Source organism: Rhinoraja longicauda, chromosome 32, assembly GCF_053455715.1.
Source record: "Rhinoraja longicauda isolate Sanriku21f chromosome 32, sRhiLon1.1, whole genome shotgun sequence".
NCBI classification, from domain to species: Eukaryota; Metazoa; Chordata; class Chondrichthyes; order Rajiformes; family Arhynchobatidae; genus Rhinoraja; species Rhinoraja longicauda.
In genome coordinates this window covers 12,629,060-12,648,925 of record NC_135984.1, presented here as the reverse complement: position 1 = coordinate 12,648,925, position 19,866 = coordinate 12,629,060, and the positions used below count along the sequence as shown (strand labels likewise).

Below are 19,866 nucleotides of genomic sequence, written 5' to 3'. Positions count from 1 at the left end.
TCTGTGCTGGCTCGAAGGGCCGAATGGCCTACTCCTGCACCTATTGTCTATCTAACCAACCATTGAACCCTTGGATGGAACCAAAGATACTAGAGGAACAAGATGGACCACGCCGTTGAAATAACTGCAGATGCTGGTACAAATCGAAGGTATTTATTCACAAAATGCTGGAGTAACTCAGCAGGTCAGGCAGCATCTTAGGAGGAGGAATGGGTGACGTTTCGGGTCGAGACACTTCTTCAGACATGTCACGGGGGCGGGACAAAGGAGGATAGAGGGAGAACTGGGAAGGGGAGGGGAAGAGAGGGACAGCGGAACTATCAAAAGTTGGAGAAGTCAATGTTCATACCGCTGGGCTGCAAGCTGCCCAAGCGAAATATGAGGTGCTGTTCCTCCAATTTCCGGTGGGCCTCACTATGGCACTGGAGGAGGCCCATGACAGAATCAGGTTGGTTGAGGCGGACTGAGCGAAGGTGTTGAGCAAAACGATCGCCGAGCCTGTGTTTGGTTTCGCCGATGTAAAATAAGTTGACAGCGGATACAATAGATGAGGTTGGAGGAGGTGCAGGTGAACCTCTGCCTCACCTGGAAATACGCGAGGAGTACGCCTGTAGTAGTGAGGAGCGTAAAGTCCGCCATTGTAGTAGGCAAAACCCGTCGTTCGCTATGCCTCTCGCAGTGTAATCAGTGTTTTGGGGCAACAGTATGTGTGATGATACAATTAAAATGAAGAATATATCTCATGTATCAATTCACAGGTTTTTGTTATTGTGCTTTTTCTTTGTTTCTGCGAGTCTCTGCCTACTAAAATGGCGCCACACCATGGGTGGAACAGAGTGTGGCCGGACTACAAATCCCAGCATTCCCCGCGCGGTCGGTGCGCATGCGCATCGCGTGGGTGAGGCCTGGTGGTTGCGGGCCCCGGCCGTGGGATGAGGCGACAAGCCCGACATTACTCCCCTGTCAGACCGGGCCGGGCCAGCCCCGCAGCCAGTGCGGCTCCCTCGTCCCCCGCCTTTGACCCCCTCTCTCTCCCCGCCCGCAGATGTCGGGCCTGCCCGCCATCCCGCTGCTGATCAACCTGGGCTGCTCGGTGCTCGGCCTCCTAGCCACCGCCGTCCTCATCCCCGCCTTCAGGCAGCACTTCATCGCCGCCCACCTCTACGGCATCGACCTCAACAAAACCTCCAAGGAGCAAATGTGAGCATGGAACAGGCAGCCACCCGGCTGGGACTGGAGACCAGGAGGGACTGTGTGTGTGTGTGATCTCTGGACTGAGGGGGACTATGATCTGGCACAGACAGTCTCCAGCATTTCGTGTCTATCTTCGGTTTCAACCAGGATCTGCAGTGCCACCCTACACTGTGATCTGGGGAATGGGGAACTGCGATCTGTGGACTGTATTTTGGGGAGGACTGTGATCAGGGGGGTTGTGGGACTGTGGTTTGAGGGGTCTGGACACTGTGATCTGGATGGTTGTGATCTATGGACTGCATTTTGGGGGACGAGAGCTTTGTGATCAGGGACTTGGGGTCTATGATCTGGGTGACTGATCTGTGGACTATATTTTGGGGGGGGAACTGTGATCTGGGCGACTGTGATATGGGGATAAGGGGGACTGATCTAGGTTGTGAAGCTGTGGAATTCTCTGCCTCAGAAGGCAGTGGAGGCCAATTCTCTGGATGCTTTCAAGAGAGAGTTAGATAGAACTCTTAATAACAGCGGAGTCAAGGGATATGGGGAGAAGGCAGGAACGGGGTACTGATTGTGGATGATCACGGTGAATGGCGGTGCTGGCTCGAAGCGCCGAATGGCCCACTTCTGCACCTATTGTCTATTGACTGATCTGTGGACTGTATTTTGGGGGACTGTGCTCTGAGTGACTGTGGCCAGAGGATTGGGTGACTGTGATGTGTGGACTGTATTGGGGGGGACACTGTGATCTGTTGTTCTGGGGACTAGGGAACTAATCTGGAGGACTGTGATCTAGGGAATTGGGGACTGGGGGAACTAGGGGCGGGGATTGGAACTGGTACTGTCCTGGGCTTGCAGGTGCAGCATGGTTCGTTCCCTTCTGCAGGGTTGGGGTGGGCTGCTGAGAACTGAGAGCCAACAGGGGAAGGCTGTGTTGCATGTCATGCTATCAATCGGACTCTGGATGGTGTTGCTGGAATGATCTGGTTTCCATCAAGGTTATGGTTAGAAAGAGATGGGTATTTCAGCCCAACCTGCTGCTCCGAACAAAGTGTCGACATGAGTTAGTCACATTTCCCTGCATTTGGCCCATATTTTTAATTTCTCCTTTCCATCTACCTGCCCAAAGTTTTTTTTAAATGCTGTAATCATACCCATCTCCACCACTTCCTCTGGCAGCTTGTTCTATATATCCACACCCTCTATGTTAGAAACTGAATGGCATAAGGATGGGGTTCTGTCAGATATGTCAACCAGGAGAGGAATACCAGGGCTGGAACAGATAGGACAGGGGTGCGAGATTTATCAGTCACTACTGAGGATTAGGTTATTGATGGGATATATAACTAGGGAGATGTGTAATTAAAATGGTCTGGTTTACACAATATGTCAATCACCTGACCGGTCATTGACATTAGAATGGAGTTTGCCAGCTGGAAGACGCACAGTGCAACGGGAATGAAACACAGAAACAAAGAACTGCAGATGCTAGTTTAACTATGACTAAATCTGCAATTCTAATCTATATAATGCAAAACACTTAGTAGAAACAAGGAACTGGTTAATACACGAAAGGACACAAAGTACTGGAGTAAGAAAATAACTGCAGATGCTGGTACAAATCGAAGGTATTTATTCACAAAATGCTGGAGTAACTCAGCAGGTCAGGCAGCATCTCAGGAGAGAAGGGACGGGCGACGTTTCAGGTCGAGACCCTTCTTCAGTACTGGAGTAGCTCAGCAAGTCGGACAGCATCTCTGGAGAACATGGTGAAGTTTTGGGTCGCACTGATTGTAGGGGAGGGAGAAGAAAGTTGGAAAAGGGAAGAGGCTAGACAAAGCATAGCAGATCCTAAAGGAATGGACGTGAGATAGAGCATTGGGACTGAGACTGCCCTGAGCTGGCAGGAGCAGCATGGTCCAGTCCCTTCAGCAGGGTTGGGGTGGGCTGCTGAAAACCAACATGCCAACTGGGGAAGGCTGTGTTGCATGTCGTGCTAGCCCTCGGACTCTAGAAGGTGCAGCTGGAGAATGGCTCAGTGATAGGAGGCAGAGTGGTGGTGGAAGGATGCTTTTCTGATTGGAAGTCTGTGACCTGTAGTGTATCACAGGGATCAGTGCTGGGGCCCTGTTTGATTGTGATATTTATTAACGTGGATGTGAATGAGGAAGGATGATTGGTAGGTAGGTTTGTGTATGACTCTGAAATTGTTGGTATTGTGAATGAAGAGAAAGATTGTTTAACCACATCCTTCATGGTGTGTGGTAACCAGCACTGCACAAAATACCCCAAGTGAGGTCTAACCAGTGGGTTCTAAAGTTGCAATATAATGTCCAACTTTTTAATGCTCTATTTTCTGATTCATGAAGGCAAGAATGTCATAAGCACCTTTACCCCTTACGTACTTATGTTGCCACTTACAGGGATCTATGGACTTGAACCCTCCAGCTCCCTCTGTTCATCAACACCCCTCTGCACCCTGTCATTTATTGCATATGTCCCACTCCTATTTAACTATCCAAAATCTTAATCACTTCACATTTTTTAGGATTCTTCCATCTGCCAATGATTTGCAAAACTTTCTGTCTGGTCTATATCCTTTTGTAGCCTCTCCTTAGAGAGGGGTGTGGGTTGCAATATTGGTTAATAAAATAATTACAGCTGTTAGGAAGGATAATGTTAGAAAGATCATTAGATAAAGGTTTGAGTTGAACTAAATAAAAGCACTGTCCTGTAAACCTCCGGAAAGTCAGGGAATAAATTTTTGATGTGCAAAGAAATGGGGCAGTAGAATTGGGGGATTTGAATTAGCTTAAGGTAAATTGGGATACATAAAACAGGACAAATAATCCCGAAAATTGATTTTTCTGAAGTTTCTTTAAACCATTTTGTATTAAACCTAACATGAGAGAGGGGACAGTATATGATTAAGTCTTAGAGAATAAAGCTTGGCAGGTGGTCATCTGCTTCAAGAATGCTTTAGATTCTTTATTTTGTTGGGTGATTTCATTAAATGCCATGTCCTTCACCACCAGATGTACAATAGTGACACATAATGTCAACACAGCACTCGCAATTAAGTACTTTTAAGACATGGCGAATTTTTACATTGAGAGAAACAACAACAAACCTGTACAAGGCCTTTCATGCAGATAATGATTAGAAAGGCTATTGCATTGCTTTGGAAATGAATGGTAACTGACACATTAGATAGTCTGGAGATGTATGGAAATGCTGGTTTACAAAAAAAGACACCAGGTGCTGGAGTAACTCAGCACGTCAGACAGCATTTCTGAAGAATATGGATGGGTGACGTTTTGGCTCAGGACCATTCTTCAGATAGTCTGTTTCCTGCCGTTGTGCTCTCGTCCTCTTCCAAGCAGAACATTGATGGTCTTCTACCCCTCAGCCTCCACATTTCTGCTAACTCAAACCAGATTGCAACACCAGACACATGTCCCTCTCCTTTCAACATCCTCAAGGGACTGCTTGCTTCATTACTCGTCCATCCCCATTTACCCCTCCTATTTTTCGCCAGTTCCTCAAGCACAGGGCGGCACAGAGTTGCAGTGGTGGAATTGCTGCCTTACAGTGCCAGAGACCCGGATTCGATCCTGACGACAGGTGCTGTCTGTATGGAGTTTGTACGTTCTCTCTGTGATCGCGTGGGGTTTTTCGGGTGCTCCGATTTCCTTCCACGCTCCAAAGATGTACCGTTAGGTTGTTAATTGGCTTTGATAAAAAATTGTAAATTGTCCCTAGTGTGTAGGATAATACTAGTTGATCCATGGTCGGCGAGGACTCGGTGGGCCGAAGGGCTTGTTTCCACACTGTATCTCTAAAGCCTAAAGTGATAGCCTGCATTTACCTCTTCCCTTTGTGCCATGTAAGAACCTAAACAGTATTTCCTGCTGTAACCACAATTCACTTGCATTTCTTACAGTTTAATGTATTGCATTTGATGTTCATAGCCATCACTACATTGGGAAGCCAACTTCAGATTAGGTGCCGCTTTGCCAAACCTCTCGGTTCACTCCACGAGGGCGATTCTGAGTCTACAATTAAATGTCACTTTGAATCTCTGTCCCACTTCCATTATGACATCTATTTTCAGTCTCCTATGTAGCTGCAATAATGTAGTTTAGTGTCTTCAGCGCTTTCTGTTCTTCGCTTTGGATTTCCAACATCTGTTAGTATAAGAAAATAACTGCAGATGCTGGTACAAATCGATTTATTCACAAAATGCTGGAGTAACTCAGCAGGTCAGTCAGCATCTCGGGAGAGAAGGAATGGGTGACGTTTTGGGTCGAGTGACCTGCTGAGTTACTCCAGCATTTTGTGAATAAATCCAACATCTGTTTCTATTCCAGTCATTGGAGAAAAATCCCTGCTGCTCCACAAAATGGTGTTATCATGTCTGTAATGTGCAGACTGTCGTGAGTTTAATGTTCACTGAGACTGCATTGCTGAGAAAGTGCTGCATTGAAGTCTCATCCAGAGTGGTGTTCAGGTCTCCACTGTAGTGAACTCATCACATCTCAGGAATACATTAGTTGGTGAGCTAAAGCTGCTGCTTTAGAGCAAAATCAACTTCCAGTCTAAAAGGATGGCTTCACACTGTTGCCGGTAAAGGTTTGTAAAATCACTAAATCAGGGTATGATTTTTTAAAATAGTGTAATATTTCCCAAATCAAAACACTGTCAGTTAGTTTTGCAGGTAAACAGCCAGTCACTCTGTAAAGTTGATTTGTGACAATTTGCTAATTCATTTTACAAACTATCATTTGCATTTCCTGCATTTGTGCTAAATGATTGCTCATTTGTCTCGCAGCCCGGAAGCTCAAGGAGTAATCAGCGGTGTGGTCTTCCTCATCATTCTTTTCTGTTTCATTCCTGTTCCTTTTCTGCACTGCTGGGCAGAGGAGCAGTGCATCACCTTTCCTCATGATGTGGTAAGTAATCTCCTTCCATACCAAATAATATCTTCTGCATGTACCATCATTCCACTTCCCATCGTGTTGAATGTTATGTTATTTCTGATTTAAGCTGAAATGCCCTGTATGTAATTCTCTTTAAGACACCTGTTTATCAGGGTGACAAAGTAGATCATGTGCAACCTCCACATACAGTGTTCAGATGCAGAGACACTGGTGAACATTTTCATTAATACCTTAATTTAATGTTACATTAAATATCAATTGAAATCATTGATGATCGTGTCCCTTCTCCTACCTCCTATTAGGGAGAAGATACAAAAGCTTGAAAGCATGTTCCAACAGAGTTAAGAACACCGTTACCAGACTCTTGTATTCCAGACCTCATTGCTAAACTTACATTTTTTTAAATCTGTCCTTTCTCTGTAGTTGTAACACTATATTAAACACTTTATTTCTATCCTGTGCTACCTGAGGTGCTTGAATATGGTATGATATACCAGCAGAGCATGCAAAACATAGTTTTCACTGTGTATTGTTACATGTGACAATAATAAACCAACAACCATACCTCTGTTATTAATCTTATCACCATAGGACTTGCTGCCACATTTTCTCTAAGTTGCATTTTTTGGAGATTGGATTTGGCAATTAAAATCAATGTTGCATGTTCAGTGATTCAATGGTTACATTACTATCATGTGTACCTAAGTGCAGTGAAATCTTTTTTGCATACAATTTGGTGACAATCCTACTGTACATTAGGCACAATCATGCCATGTATAAGAATTTAAAATAGGAGACCACATTGAGTCAGTCCACAAAAGTCGCCACATTATAGACGCCAGCCTATATCTTTCAAGCCGGATTTAAAAAAAAATATTAAGAGTCTTAACAAGGCCGTAAAGAACTGTTGTCCTGGCATTGGCACAGGGTCGGAATAACAGCTGTGGGTGTGGCCAGATGACATGTCCGTGTCCTCTGCCGCTGTTCCCCTGCTGCAGGCCGCTTCTGTTCCACTCGCTCAGCCACTTGGAGTAGCACCTGATCTAACTGAGTTCCGGACTGCTTCAGGGCCTCCTGTGGGCCACTTTGCTGACCTCCTCGACATCAGCCCATGAACGGGTCGTCCTTCACCTCTGACGGCTATTGCTCAACCTCTGTCCCTGGAGGCGCCTCCCGCAGCTAACCCAGAGCACCTCCGAGAGCGCGGGAGGTTAGCTCATTTGTCATAGTCGCACAGCACAGAAGCAGGCCCTGCAGCCTACAGTCTAAATGCTGACTATTAAGTACCTATCTACACTAATCCGTTATCAGCACTTGGTTCATAGTTTATCATGTCTCGGAAATTAGTTTGTGCAGATATTGCTTTAATGTTGTGAGAGTACCTGCCTCCATCGCCCTAAGACAGGGTGTTCCAGATTACTGGATGAAATCTCTTCCTCAGAGAACCTCTAAACCTCCTGCTTCTCATCTTAAACCTATGCCCACTGTTCATAGATATTTCTGCCATGCGGAAAGGTTTCCTACTTTCTATACTATATATGCCTCTCGTAACTTTGAACACCTGTATGGGGTCACCCTCAGCCACTTCTGCTCCATTTGGTCTTGTGAATTTGATACAAGCACAGAACACGGACTCCACATAAACATTTTCCTAATTTAACCGTTCCATTTTTTGGATTCAGTTGATGGATTTACTAGTGAACAAGGAGTTGAGGACAGAAGCATTGCTTCTGTTTAACACAGAGGTATGAATCATAAAGTCATTTACCTCCTAGCTCTGCCAAGTTCCCTGACTCTCAGGCACCATTATGCTGCGCCCAATATTTGATTAACCTTTCATCCTACTCCTAACCAAAATACGCATTGTTTAAAAACAATATTTAGTAAAGGAGTTACTGGTTCTAATTCTTTTTATCCACAGCTCCTCTTTATAAAGCAGGGTTGATCTCATTGTAAAGCAAGTTTGTAATTATAATTCAAGTTGTTCATTCCCATTGTGCTATTCCATTAAGAATCTTGCATAATTTATTTTGATCTTGCAAATTGTCAGACGTTTATGATGCTGAATTCACTGCTTGTGGAAAAGATAAATCTTTGCCATGGCACAGTGAACTGTGTGTGTCAGTGCAATGAACTGGTGTGTCAATGCAGTGTCAGGTTATGGTGTGATTGAGAGTGTACCTCTGAAATCTTTAAATAATGTTCAGACTCGACCCACATAAGAAAATGAGAGAACTTGCAAAAGTATCTAACTTAATTTCATGTACCTCTTTGTAATCTTCTAAGATATCCATTAGAAACAACAGGTTGTAACAAAAAGGGCAAAGGTTTGTATAAAGTCAGCTCGGTACAAATCTGTATTTTAAAATGTTGAGTTTGTGCCATAATTTAATTTAAACTTTTGCTGTCAGTTTGTACAGTTGATTGGAGCCCTCCTTGCCATCTGCTGCATGATATTCCTTGGCTTTGCTGACGACGTCCTAAACTTGCGATGGAGACACAAGTTGCTGCTGCCCACCATGGCCTCCCTGCCCCTACTCATGGTTTACTTCACCAATTTTGGCAACACCACAATTGTAGTGCCAAAGCCCCTGCGCTTTTTTCTGGGTCTCCATTTGGACTTGGGTAAGTTCCCGAATTCACGGGCTGCTGACAGCATCATCATAGCTACGGGCCAGTTCAATGAAAGTTGGAGTTTTAGTTATCGTAGTGAGTCTGTTGTTTTGCAAGTTGAAGAGGAGGAAACGACTAATTTTTGCCTGTTTGATTTTTAGTCTGAGCCGACATTTTTGCAAAGTCCCACATTTCTGTTTTATGACTAATTTGATCTCCACAACCACACAGAATTCATGTGAGAATTCTGCAAATTTTTAATGTATCGATCTACCCTTTCTGTTAAAATCATGCAATGTAATTGTTACAAATAAACTTTTGTCTTGTTTATTTTAAGGGCTATGGAGATTAACATCAGACAAAGCATGGCCTAAATGCACCAACTTGCCATGGCCTCACCCACTTTGAAATTTGTTTTGTTATATTGCATGCTATACCCATTGAGCATTGGACTATTTATAAATCTTACAACTAGAATGCTGAGAATTAAAATTTTGATGAACAAACCAAACTTTGGCAAACCATGATGTACTTGCCCAGGGTGGAGAATTCAGTTTGTAATTGACCAAGCCAGATCAAAGGAAGCACTCTGCATTTACCAGTGAAAATTAATAGTTTAAAATTTTAAATCTTTTTCATGAAATTTCCTGGAAACGTCCAAATACAATGTCATTAGACTGGCAATTTGTAGTTGGTGGGTTATGATGCATATGATTTTCATTTATAAGATCTTTATTTTTAAGGCATAAGCTGTAGGGAGAGGTTGACCAGGCTACGACTCTATTCCTTGGAGTGCAGGAAGATGAGGGGTGATCTTACAGAGGTGTGAGGGGTAACTTTTACACAAAGGGTGGTGGGTGTATGGAATGAGCTGTCAGAGGAGTTAGTTGAGGGAGGTACTATTGCAGCATTTAAGAAACATTTAGACAGGGACATGGATAGGATAGGTTTAGAGGAATGTGGGCCAAATGCAGGCAGGTGGGAGTAGGTAGATGGGACATGCTGGTTGGTGTGGGCAAGTTGAGTCGAAGGGCTTGTTTCCAAGCTCGATGACTACTTAAAATACTTTGTATGAAATTTCCAGGAAACAATAACTGTATATACAATGTCATTAGACTGGCAATTTGCAGTTGAAGGTTTATAATGCTAATGCATTATAAAGGCAGAGATTCATATGTTGTGATCTCAGCATAGATGAGAAATATTATTCTATGAATTTGCAGGTCCAAAGAATTATCACAGTAAGGATGTAATGATCATGCAGAGCAGCAGTGGTGTCTAACACCCTTTCCTTTGATGTTTTTGCTCGTCTGATATTGTATCTGAGAGATTTGTGTTGATGTCTTTGATAGTCTACCATTGTACCTGCTGCCAAGAGAACTGATAAATCCAGTAGAGCTGCTGGCTCACAGCTCCAGAGATCCAGATTCGATCTTGACCTTAGCTGTTGTCTGTGTGAAGTTTGCAAGTTCTCCCTGTGACTGTGTGAGTTTCCTTTGGGTGCTCCACTGTGTTCCTACTCGTAACCCAAAGATGTACGGTTGGTAGGACAATTGACGTCTGTAAATTGCCCCTAGTATGTAGGGAGTGATAGAATCTGGGGGTGAAGGAGGGTATCTTTGTAGGTGACGAAAAGGATGATCACATATTCTCCTTGTACTTCATGATACCCTTTTTCTTCACCACTTTAGGACTGTTGTGCTATAATTGTTACTGTAACATGTAAGCTCTGTACATTTCCTCACATGGGGAATGCAAGGATACTTTATGCCAGTGTCCATTTTATGTTTCTGTTACAGGATTTGTTGTTGCTGGGGAGAGGTAAAACCAGAATTGATGAAGTGTAATGTCGTTGTACTGTAAATATCTGATGACATACCTGCATCAGTACCCATGCCTTTTGTTTTGTGCCTTTCAGGAATTCTGTATTATGCATACATGGGGATGCTGGCAGTGTTCTGCACGAATGCCATCAACATTTTAGCTGGCATCAATGGCATTGAGGCAGGGCAGTCTCTCGTGATTGCTATGTCAATCATCGTATTCAACTTAGTAGAATTAAATGGTGAGTTGAGGCATCGGTGGAATTCAAACCTTGTGGCTTACATTCCTGACCATTGAGTGGTTCATTTTATTGCACTTGTATTGCTTAACCTGATGTTAGTGGATCAAACAAATTTCACAGATTCTTGATCTGAAACCATCCAGTTCCATACATCCTGGTGACAAATACACAGGCTTTTATTGAGAGTTTACCCATTTAGAGCTGATCGTTGCTTTTGGGTTCAGATTCCATTACCCAAACTTGGTCAGCAAGAATGCTGTCGTTTGGCTTAAAATGTCTACACATGCTAAATAAAATGAAAAATGAAGTCGATCTGGTTCCTGTGTAACTAGACCGTTACATGAGTTGGCAGAACAAGACAACAGTTTGAACAATCAACTCCTGTTCCAAAGTTTGTTGAATTCAGCCATCTTGGGAACACTGTGTGTTGGGGTATGTAGTCATAATTTTCAATGTTCCAGAAGCTATTACTGGGAGCTTTCCTACAGCATAAGAGAAGAGTGTTAACTTGTATATGGAATAAAGCAACACATTGCAATCATTATAGGAAGTTGTGCTCACTTCTGCTCTGGTTGTAAATATTAATTGATGTGTTCTTTGTCTTTGTAGGTGACTACAAGGATGACCACATATTCTCCTTGTACTTCATGATACCCTTTTTCTTCACCACTTTAGGACTGTTGTACAATAATTGGTACTGTAATTTTTTTTACATCTCTTGTTTTACCTTAGGCAGTCAACACCAGGTACCTGATCTACTCGGGTATAGGTTCACCTGGAGTTGTAAAGAGATCTGCACCGTTGCTTTCACTTCCCTGTGCTTTGCTTAGAACCTGTTCTAACTGCACTAATTGATATATGTGCCAAATAACAACATTTTTGTATTTAAGTTACAATTTTAATATTTCAAATCACTTTAAGGCATTAAGATCAAACAAAACTTTGCACTGTCACATAAAAAAAATAGATTAGATAGTCAAAGGTTTCAAGATTTCAAAGAATTTAGTGGTAGAGGGTAGAAAGAAGAGGCTTTTGAATTCCTTGCTCCATTGGGATAAGACCATAAGAGGTAGGAGCAGAATTCGGCCGTTCAGCCCATTGAGTCAACTCTGCCATTCAATCATGGCTGATTTATTTTTTCCTCTCAACCCCAATCTCCTGCCTTGTCTACGTAACCTTTGACACCCATCCTTATCAAGAATCTCTGCCTTAAAAATACCCAATGACTTGGCCTCCACAGCCGTGAGTGGCAATGAATTCCACAGATTCACCAACCTCTAGCTAAAGAAATTCCTCCTCATCTCCATTTTGAAGGTATGTCCTTTCATTCAGAGGCTGTGCGCTCTGGTTTTAGACTGGGATTTATTCTTTATGCTGAAAGTTGGGGGCTGTGTCACAACTCATTGACATGAAGTCATTCTAATGTGTGTTGCTTCGTGTGCTGCAGGTACCCATCCCGCGCCTTCGTGGGCGACACATTCTGCTACTTTGCTGGAATGACCTTTGCAGTGGTCGGGATCCTGGGTCACTTTAGCAAGACCATGATGTTGTTCTTCATCCCTCAGACGCTCAACTTCCTCTACTCAATGCCTCAGCTTTTCCATATTATTCCCTGTCCGCGACATCGGCTACCCAGGTATATTCATATTTACCGCACGGCCTTTCTTTAAAATGAAAGTCCCAGTCTTTTCCAGGCCATTATACCATCTTTGGTGAAGGAAGTGAACAGTAACAGCCCTGGTATATCTGCTGACCAGTTAGAAGTAAACTAATCCAATGAATGCAATGGTTCAGTGAATGGTACAATGGTGCTTTGTCACATATCTGATGTTTAGTGAAATTCTTTTTGCATATATTACACATGTCGGCACCACCATTTTATGGCTCCATTAATCAAAGTCCGGTCGACCTGTGTGCTCGATGTCATGGAATGGGGGATACTTTTCTGAAAGAGTGCAAACCATTGGTGCCTCATGTTAATCTTTAAATAATGAAACCTAACAAAGAGGTCGGGTCATTGAAGGGTTGCCAATTAGCTCCTGCCCATTTAGACCTGAAACGTGTACATGTAAAAATATCTTGCCAGTAGCTTCGGTATAGAGTATAAGTAATACAGCATATAGTACTTAATTGGTAGTAATTCTGTTATTTCTTTCATCCCTTATCTACACCCAGACTGGACCCCAGTACTGGAAAGCTGGGAATGAGTTACGCAAAATTTAAAACAAAGGATTTGCCTAAACTTGGAGACTTAATACTAAAGGTATGTGCTTTATTAGAATTGGTGAGTGACCTGTTGACTTGAATAGAATCCAGTGATTTTTTTATTAACCCCATCTCTGCAGCAGATCTTGTAAACATTCTTAAAATTTCAAAAAAAGACAATGTTTCACACTGAATGTTTTGTCACTGAATCGTTGTAATCAACTTTCAGTTAAGATATATAATTTGGTTCCTTAAATCTGGGAGGGTGTTGAAGGGAATGTGGGAAGAATAGATTACATCAAAACCTAATGGGGAGATGTAATTGCTTGAGCCTGCATAGATCAATGGGTTGAAATGGCGTCTGTATATAATGGAAATATGATCTCCTTGGATAGATAATTGAATGAAGAAAGAAAATCCTGCCCACGAAGTGAGTGCTTGTTTACACTATCACAGAGCAGTCAGATTATCAATCTAGCTGACCTATTCTGCAACTCCTTCAGTGAGAGAGTTCTGTCACCAGGTGATGTGAAGGAGCACCCTACTTTAAACTGGGTTGGGAAAGTATGAAATCTGCCCACTTTGAGAATGAAAGTTTGCACTGTCTTGTAGGTGGCTGATACATTCTGGCTGGTGGAGGTGAACCGTGGAATTGGAGAAAATTGCGAATACACTGAATGCAACAACCTCACAGTGATTAACTTTGCATTAAAGCTGATAGGCCCTACACATGAGAGAACCCTGACCATTATACTTCTGCTCATTCAGGTGAGACATGCCGCTTTTTCTTTGTGCCCAGTTATACTTGAACCCTCCATAACTATTCTGATAAGGAAATGGAGTATTGCAAACTGATTGTTATAAATCGTGTTATTCGTAAATAGCAAGAGATACATATGGTGCATTCACAAGGAACCTCAGGTGCTAGTTTACAACAAAAAAAAAGACACAGAGCTAGAGTAACTCAACAGGTGAGACAGCATCTCTTAAAAACATGAATAGGCGACATTTCAGGTCAAGACCCTTCTTTGGGCTGATTGTAGGGGGTGTGGGGGGAGAAAACTGGGACAGGACAGTGCATAGCAGGTAATAGGTGGATACAGGTGAGGGGGGGGGTGATAGGCAGGTGGTTGGACAAAGACCAGAGATGAACAGACAGGAGATGTGAGACAAAAGAATTGAGGAGTTGCTTGAATTGTGGAAGGTATGTAGGTGGAGGGGGAAGGGAGAAATAACTGCTTCCAGGTAGGACAGAAGGGAGATGGGGTTGCGGGGGTTAAAGTTACCTAAAATTGGAGAATTCAGTGCTCATACCATTGGATTGTAACCAAGCTGAATATGAGATGTTGTTCCTTCAATTTGCTGCACTCTGGCAATGGAGGAGATCAGTATCAGGACAGAAAGATCAGTATGGGAAGGGGAGTTAAAATGGTTAGCATCCGGGAGATCCTGTAGGCCTTGGTGGACCGAGCACGAATGATCAACAAAACGTTTGCAGAGTCTACTCTTGGTCTTGCCGATGTACAGGAGGCTGCGTTGGGAACATTGAGTGCAATAGAGAGGTTAGAAGAGGTGCACGTGGTGACCTGATATCTGGCGGATGGGGTGGGATCAGCCTAGTGCAGAATAAGTACTCCAGGTGATACCATCCTATTGATCAACTGTATATGAGAAGTAAGTGCTTGGTGTGAGATTCTTAATGTTTCTTCCAGTATTGATATTGGGAAAAATGTATAAGAAAATAACTGCAGATGCTGGTACAAATCGATTTATTCACAAAATGCTGGAGTAACTCAGCAGGTCGGGCAGCATCTCGGGAGAGAAGGAATGGGTGACGTTTCGGGTCGAGACCCTTCTTCAGACTGAAGAAGCTGGAAATGAGGAGAGGCAGGACAATACATGGCAACATAGGTGAGAAGGTTGGACTGAAGAAGGGTCTCGACCCGAAACATCACCCATTCCTTCTCTCCCGAGATGCTGCCCGACCTGCTGAGTTACTCCAGCATTTTGGGGAAAATGTGTTCAGCAAGGTTTCCTGTTCCTCTCATCCTCATTGTACCTTAGTGCCAATCTCCTCGTTGCAGTGAGGATTTTTCCATGTCCTGCACTGAGTTTCCCGGTTGCTAATCATTTAAATTCCCATTCCCACTCTGAGCTTTCTGTCCCAGGTCTCCTCCATTGCCAGAGTAAGGCCATGCAAACTGGAGGAACAGCACCTCATAGCACTTTAGGTAGCTCGAAACCCAACGATATGAACATTGAATCCTCCAAATGTAGGTAACCTCTAACTAACACCACCCCCCCCCCCCCCCCCCATTCAACACTATTCCTTCCCCACTCTTTCCCATCCCTGTGCCCCACATGGATTTTCACTTATTTCTCCTCTTTCCTCTCCCTCCCCCCGGCTACTTTCCTCCCTCTGGTAACACAGTCCACAACTCTTCAGATCTGTCTCACACCCTTTTATGCCTGGCCTTTGTTCCAACGATCTGCTTATGAAAAAAACCTTCTCACCTATGTTGCCATGTATTGTCCTGCCTCTCCTCATTTCCAGCTTTTTTCACCCATCCTACAATTAGTCTAAGGAAGGGTCTCGACCCGCAATGTCACCTATCTATATTCTCCAGAGATGTTGCCTGACCTTCTGAGTTACTCCAGCATTTTGTGTCCTTTCTGGTCTTTCTGAAGTATTTCTCACACTTTAGACAGTGCCTTTATAAACCTACCAAAAAGCACTGCTAATTCAATGATTGCAGCCAGTAAAGAGACATTTGTCTCTGACCACAGCTGTGGGCATACACAGTAAGTTTCATTTTTGTGCACTGTCAAAATTGGATATTGTAAATGTAAAACAGTATTTGCATTTTCTAACCAATTTGTCTTTAACAACCTCTCCAGGTCTCAGGAAGTGTGTTTGCTTTTCTGATCCGTTATCACCTAGTCCGCTGGTTTTATGAAGTCTGATTCTCATTTGCAAATATTTGAAGCATGGATTATTCCTCTGGGGAGTTGTTTAACTCTGACCTGCCTGTCTGGCTCACAGAACACTGGAGTATCAGTAGATTGCTTGGTTGGATGTGCAGAGATGGGGTTTGATTTGATTTTTATTGTTAGTGCACTTCATTGTTAAATAATGTTGCTAAAAATTAGTCTTGAATATATTTTGATTTAATTCATATGAGCATTGAAGGAATCAAATGGGAGAGTGTGTGTAATGGCCTGTTTTTATAATTTAAGTGACTGCATAAAATAATGTAACTATATCTCCAAATTGCGTGGAGACAATTTCAATGTAATTTTTTCTTGAATGATGCACTTAATTATGTTGCACACATCTTTGCTCTGTTCCTCTAGAACTTGGTGCAATGTCAAAGGATGCTCTATGTAAGGAAGAGCCTTTCACTATCTTGAATCTGCTTTAATTTCAAGATTATTTGTTCAGTTCTGGAGACTGAACAATGATTGTAGTCACTCGAGCTCTTGCATCATTCCAGTTTGCGACTGGCATTTTACTTCATCCATAAAATATCCTTTCTGAGTCGTGATATCAACTCCTTCAGGGGGTAATCTGAACAGACATCTTTGCGTCTGCCAGATGGACTACACTAAGAGAAAATGTATTGACATTCCTGAGCTTTAACTTGAAAGCCATGCAGCTTGAGGCAGTGTTTATCAGTAACACCATTAGTAATGTCAGTATACATACTGCATAACTAACATTTAAAAATTATGAATAAAGCAAGTGGTAGAGCTGTTGCCTCATAGCGCTAGAGACCCAGGTTTGATTTTGACCTGGTGTGCTGTCTGTGTGGAGTTTGCATGTTCTCCCTGTTTACTCTCACGCCCCAGACATTGTTGTTTGCAGGTTAATTGCACTCTGTAAATTGCCCCTTGGTTAGGGAATGGATGAGATGGCTGGATAACATAGAACTAGTGTAAACGGGTGATTGAGGTTCAGTATGGGCTCGGTGGGCTGGGGAGCCTGTTTACATGCCGTATCTCTAAATGATAGAGTGGTGCTAGTGTTTCCTCACCTGGGCATTGTCTTGGATTTCTTGGAAAGGGAAATTTGCTGTGCAGAAAGTGGAGAAGTGCAAAACTCTTGCAAATATGGTCAACGCTATGATCTGCCAATGGTGCCCACTGAATCTTTCGGTGGCTCGGGTAACTGGAGGCAAAGGGGACAGTTCGTAAATTGTTTTTTTTTGTAAAGTTTGCATGTTGCAAGGAAAGTAAGTGGTTATTAACGCAATTTACGGTCAACAAACATGAGCCTAGGGGCAAACACAAAATGCTGGAGAAAGTCATCAGATCAGGCAGCATCTGTGGAGGGAATGGACAGAAGGCACATCAGGGCCCCTACCCTAGAAGTCTGTTTTGGGGGGTCAATAATCCAAAGAAGTAGCTGCAGGCTTAAAATAATAGCTGTAAATGGAAACTAGAAGCGTGCTTAAGAGCAAACTACAATGGATGAAGTCCTAAGACATTCAGCATTGATGCATTGCTGACAGCCTTAAAAGAAAGTAATTTATTTATAAGACTTTACAACTCAATCAACTGAATAAAACTGCACATCAAATTGCAGCAATTTTCATCATATTTTACTTCCCGCAGTTAAATAATGATAATTTAACAGCAATTATTTAAAATAATGTTTAAGTAACAGGGATTCTATCAGCTAGATATTTTGCGTGTCCATGATAAGAATAAAATATTGCATCTGGACACTGAAGTTAATCCACTGCTCAGAAATCTTTTAATGGTGAGTCTTTCTTATATGTGTGTTGTCTTGTTGTGACCCCATTCTAAATCTGGTAACTTGAAAGACAAATGAATATTTGAATGATATGTAAGAGAATGTTACTTTTTTATACATTGTGTATAAAATTGTGTAGAAGTGTGCATAATTGAGAATGAGATATTCCATCAGTTGGTGACAATATAAACAATATGGCTCTGACAACTATGACTTCAGGAACCAAATAAAAACTTCAGAGAATTTACTGAATGTAAAATACGTTTGTGAATACTAATTCGAGCTTCTTCACAAATGTGAAAGTGAAAAATACATCTTTTAAAGTCAGCTTTTGATGACAGTGTTAACTGCCAAAATTAATGTGACTTAGCTAAGAGTGACCTTCAACTGGACAAGCCACATAAATAGTGGGCAGGAAGGGATTGCAGATGCTGGGTTACACCAAATGTAGACACAAAATGCTGCAGTAATTCCGCGGGTCAGGCAGCATCTCTGGAGAAAAGCAATAGGTGACATTTCGGGTCTGAGGAAGGGTTCTGACCCGAAACGTCGCCTATTCCTTTTCTCCAGAGATGCTGCCTGGCCCGCTGATTACTCCAGCATTTTGTGTCGAAGCCTCATAGATAATGTGTCTACCAGGGCAGGTCAGAGATTGAGTATCAGTTGGTGAGTGACTCTCTTTCTGACACCTCACTGTCTACTCACCATGCACGGGATAAACAACTCCAGCAACATTTGAAGTACCATGTACAGTTCTGATTGCCCCTGCTGTAGGAAAGATAATGTTAAACTGGAAAGGATACAAAAAGATATACAAGATTTGTACCAGAGTTTGGAAGGTTTAAGTTAAAAGGATAGGCTGGGTCTTTTATCCCTGGAATGTTGGAGTCTGAGGGATAGAGGTTTATAAAACCATGGGAGGGCATAGATAAGATAAATATCCAGTCTTTCCCCCAACGCAGGGGAGTTTAAAACTGGCAGCCATGTCTGTTAAGATAAGAGGAGAAAGATTTATAAGGGACCTGAGGGACACCTTTTTCACACAATGAGTTGTGCATATATGGAACAAGCTGCCAGAGAAAGTGGTAGAGGCAGGAACAATTAAAACACTTAGAAGACACTTGAACAGGTACATGGATAAGAATGTTTTGGAGGGATATGAGTCAGGTGCAGGCAAGTGGGACGAGCTTGGTTAGTCAACTTTGTCAGCATGGATGAGTTGGGCCGAAGGGTCTGTCTCAGTGCTGCATAGCTCCATAATTCCCGGAATGGCGGGACTGTCATATGTTGAAAGACTGGAGCGGCTAGGCTTGTATACACTGGAATTTAGAAGGATGAGAGGGGATCTTATCGAAACATATATGATTATTAAGGGGTTGGACACGTTAGAGGCAGGGAACATGTTCCCAATGTTGGGGGAGTCCAGAACCAGGGGCCACAGTTTAAGAATAAGGGGTAGGCCATTTAGAACGGAATGGAAAAATGGTCAGAGAGTTGTAAATCTGTGGAATTCACTGCCTCAGAAGGCAGTGGAGGCCAATTCTCTGAATGCATTCAAGAGAGAGCTAGATAGAGCTCTTAAGGGTAGCGGGGTCGGGGTACTGATTGAGAATGATCAGCCGTGATCACATTAACTGGTGGTGCTGGCTCGAAGGGCCGAATGGTCTACTCCTGCACCTATTGTCTATTGACTCTATTTCTCTGCATTTGGTTGTTTAAACTGAATGAAGTACTAATATTGCAACAAATCATAGAATTGCAAAACTGCAATCCCATTTGGATGGTATTGCAGGAGCAGTTTGGTGTGGTCTTCAATGAGCACTGCAAGTGAGATTTCAGCTAAGTAACGGTTAAATGGTCTTTTATAATAGATTAGCCGGAACAAACATCTCGCGACTTCTGACGTTTTTACACTAGTAGGACACCTACTGGCAGAAAGAAAATTATCTTGTCACAGCCAGAAGGGTGAAATCAAGTGGACATTGGAAGTGTAACAATAATAATAATAATAATAATATATTTATTTTATATAGCGCCTTAACACATGCACAAAGCGCTTTACAAATACAATTAACATAGAAACAAACAGACAA

At 42.7% G+C, this 19,866-nt stretch overlaps 1 protein-coding gene and 1 long non-coding RNA gene across 2 annotated transcripts in view; one reads left to right on the top strand and one right to left on the bottom strand.

Moving 5' to 3' along the window:
- Nucleotides 1-896: 896 nt before the first annotated feature.
- dpagt1 (dolichyl-phosphate (UDP-N-acetylglucosamine) N-acetylglucosaminephosphotransferase 1 (GlcNAc-1-P transferase)) lies at nt 897-18,009 on the top strand. Its single transcript, XM_078426874.1, has 9 exons — nt 897-1,200; nt 6,026-6,146; nt 8,546-8,759; nt 10,666-10,812; nt 11,422-11,506; nt 12,260-12,448; nt 12,988-13,075; nt 13,630-13,785; nt 15,916-18,009. The coding sequence occupies exons 1-9, from the start codon at nt 1,046-1,048 to the stop codon at nt 15,979-15,981; spliced, it is 1,221 nt and encodes a 406-aa protein (XP_078283000.1). The 5' UTR covers nt 897-1,045; the 3' UTR covers nt 15,982-18,009.
- Nucleotides 10,992-19,866, bottom strand: part of LOC144608782 (uncharacterized) — an 11,917-nt gene continuing 3,042 nt past the window's right edge. Inside the window, exons 2-3 of the long non-coding RNA XR_013549235.1 lie at nt 18,479-18,541; nt 10,992-11,294 (exon numbers count right to left, since the gene is read on the bottom strand). This is a non-coding gene — a long non-coding RNA (uncharacterized LOC144608782). The remainder of the gene's footprint in view (nt 11,295-18,478; nt 18,542-19,866) is intronic.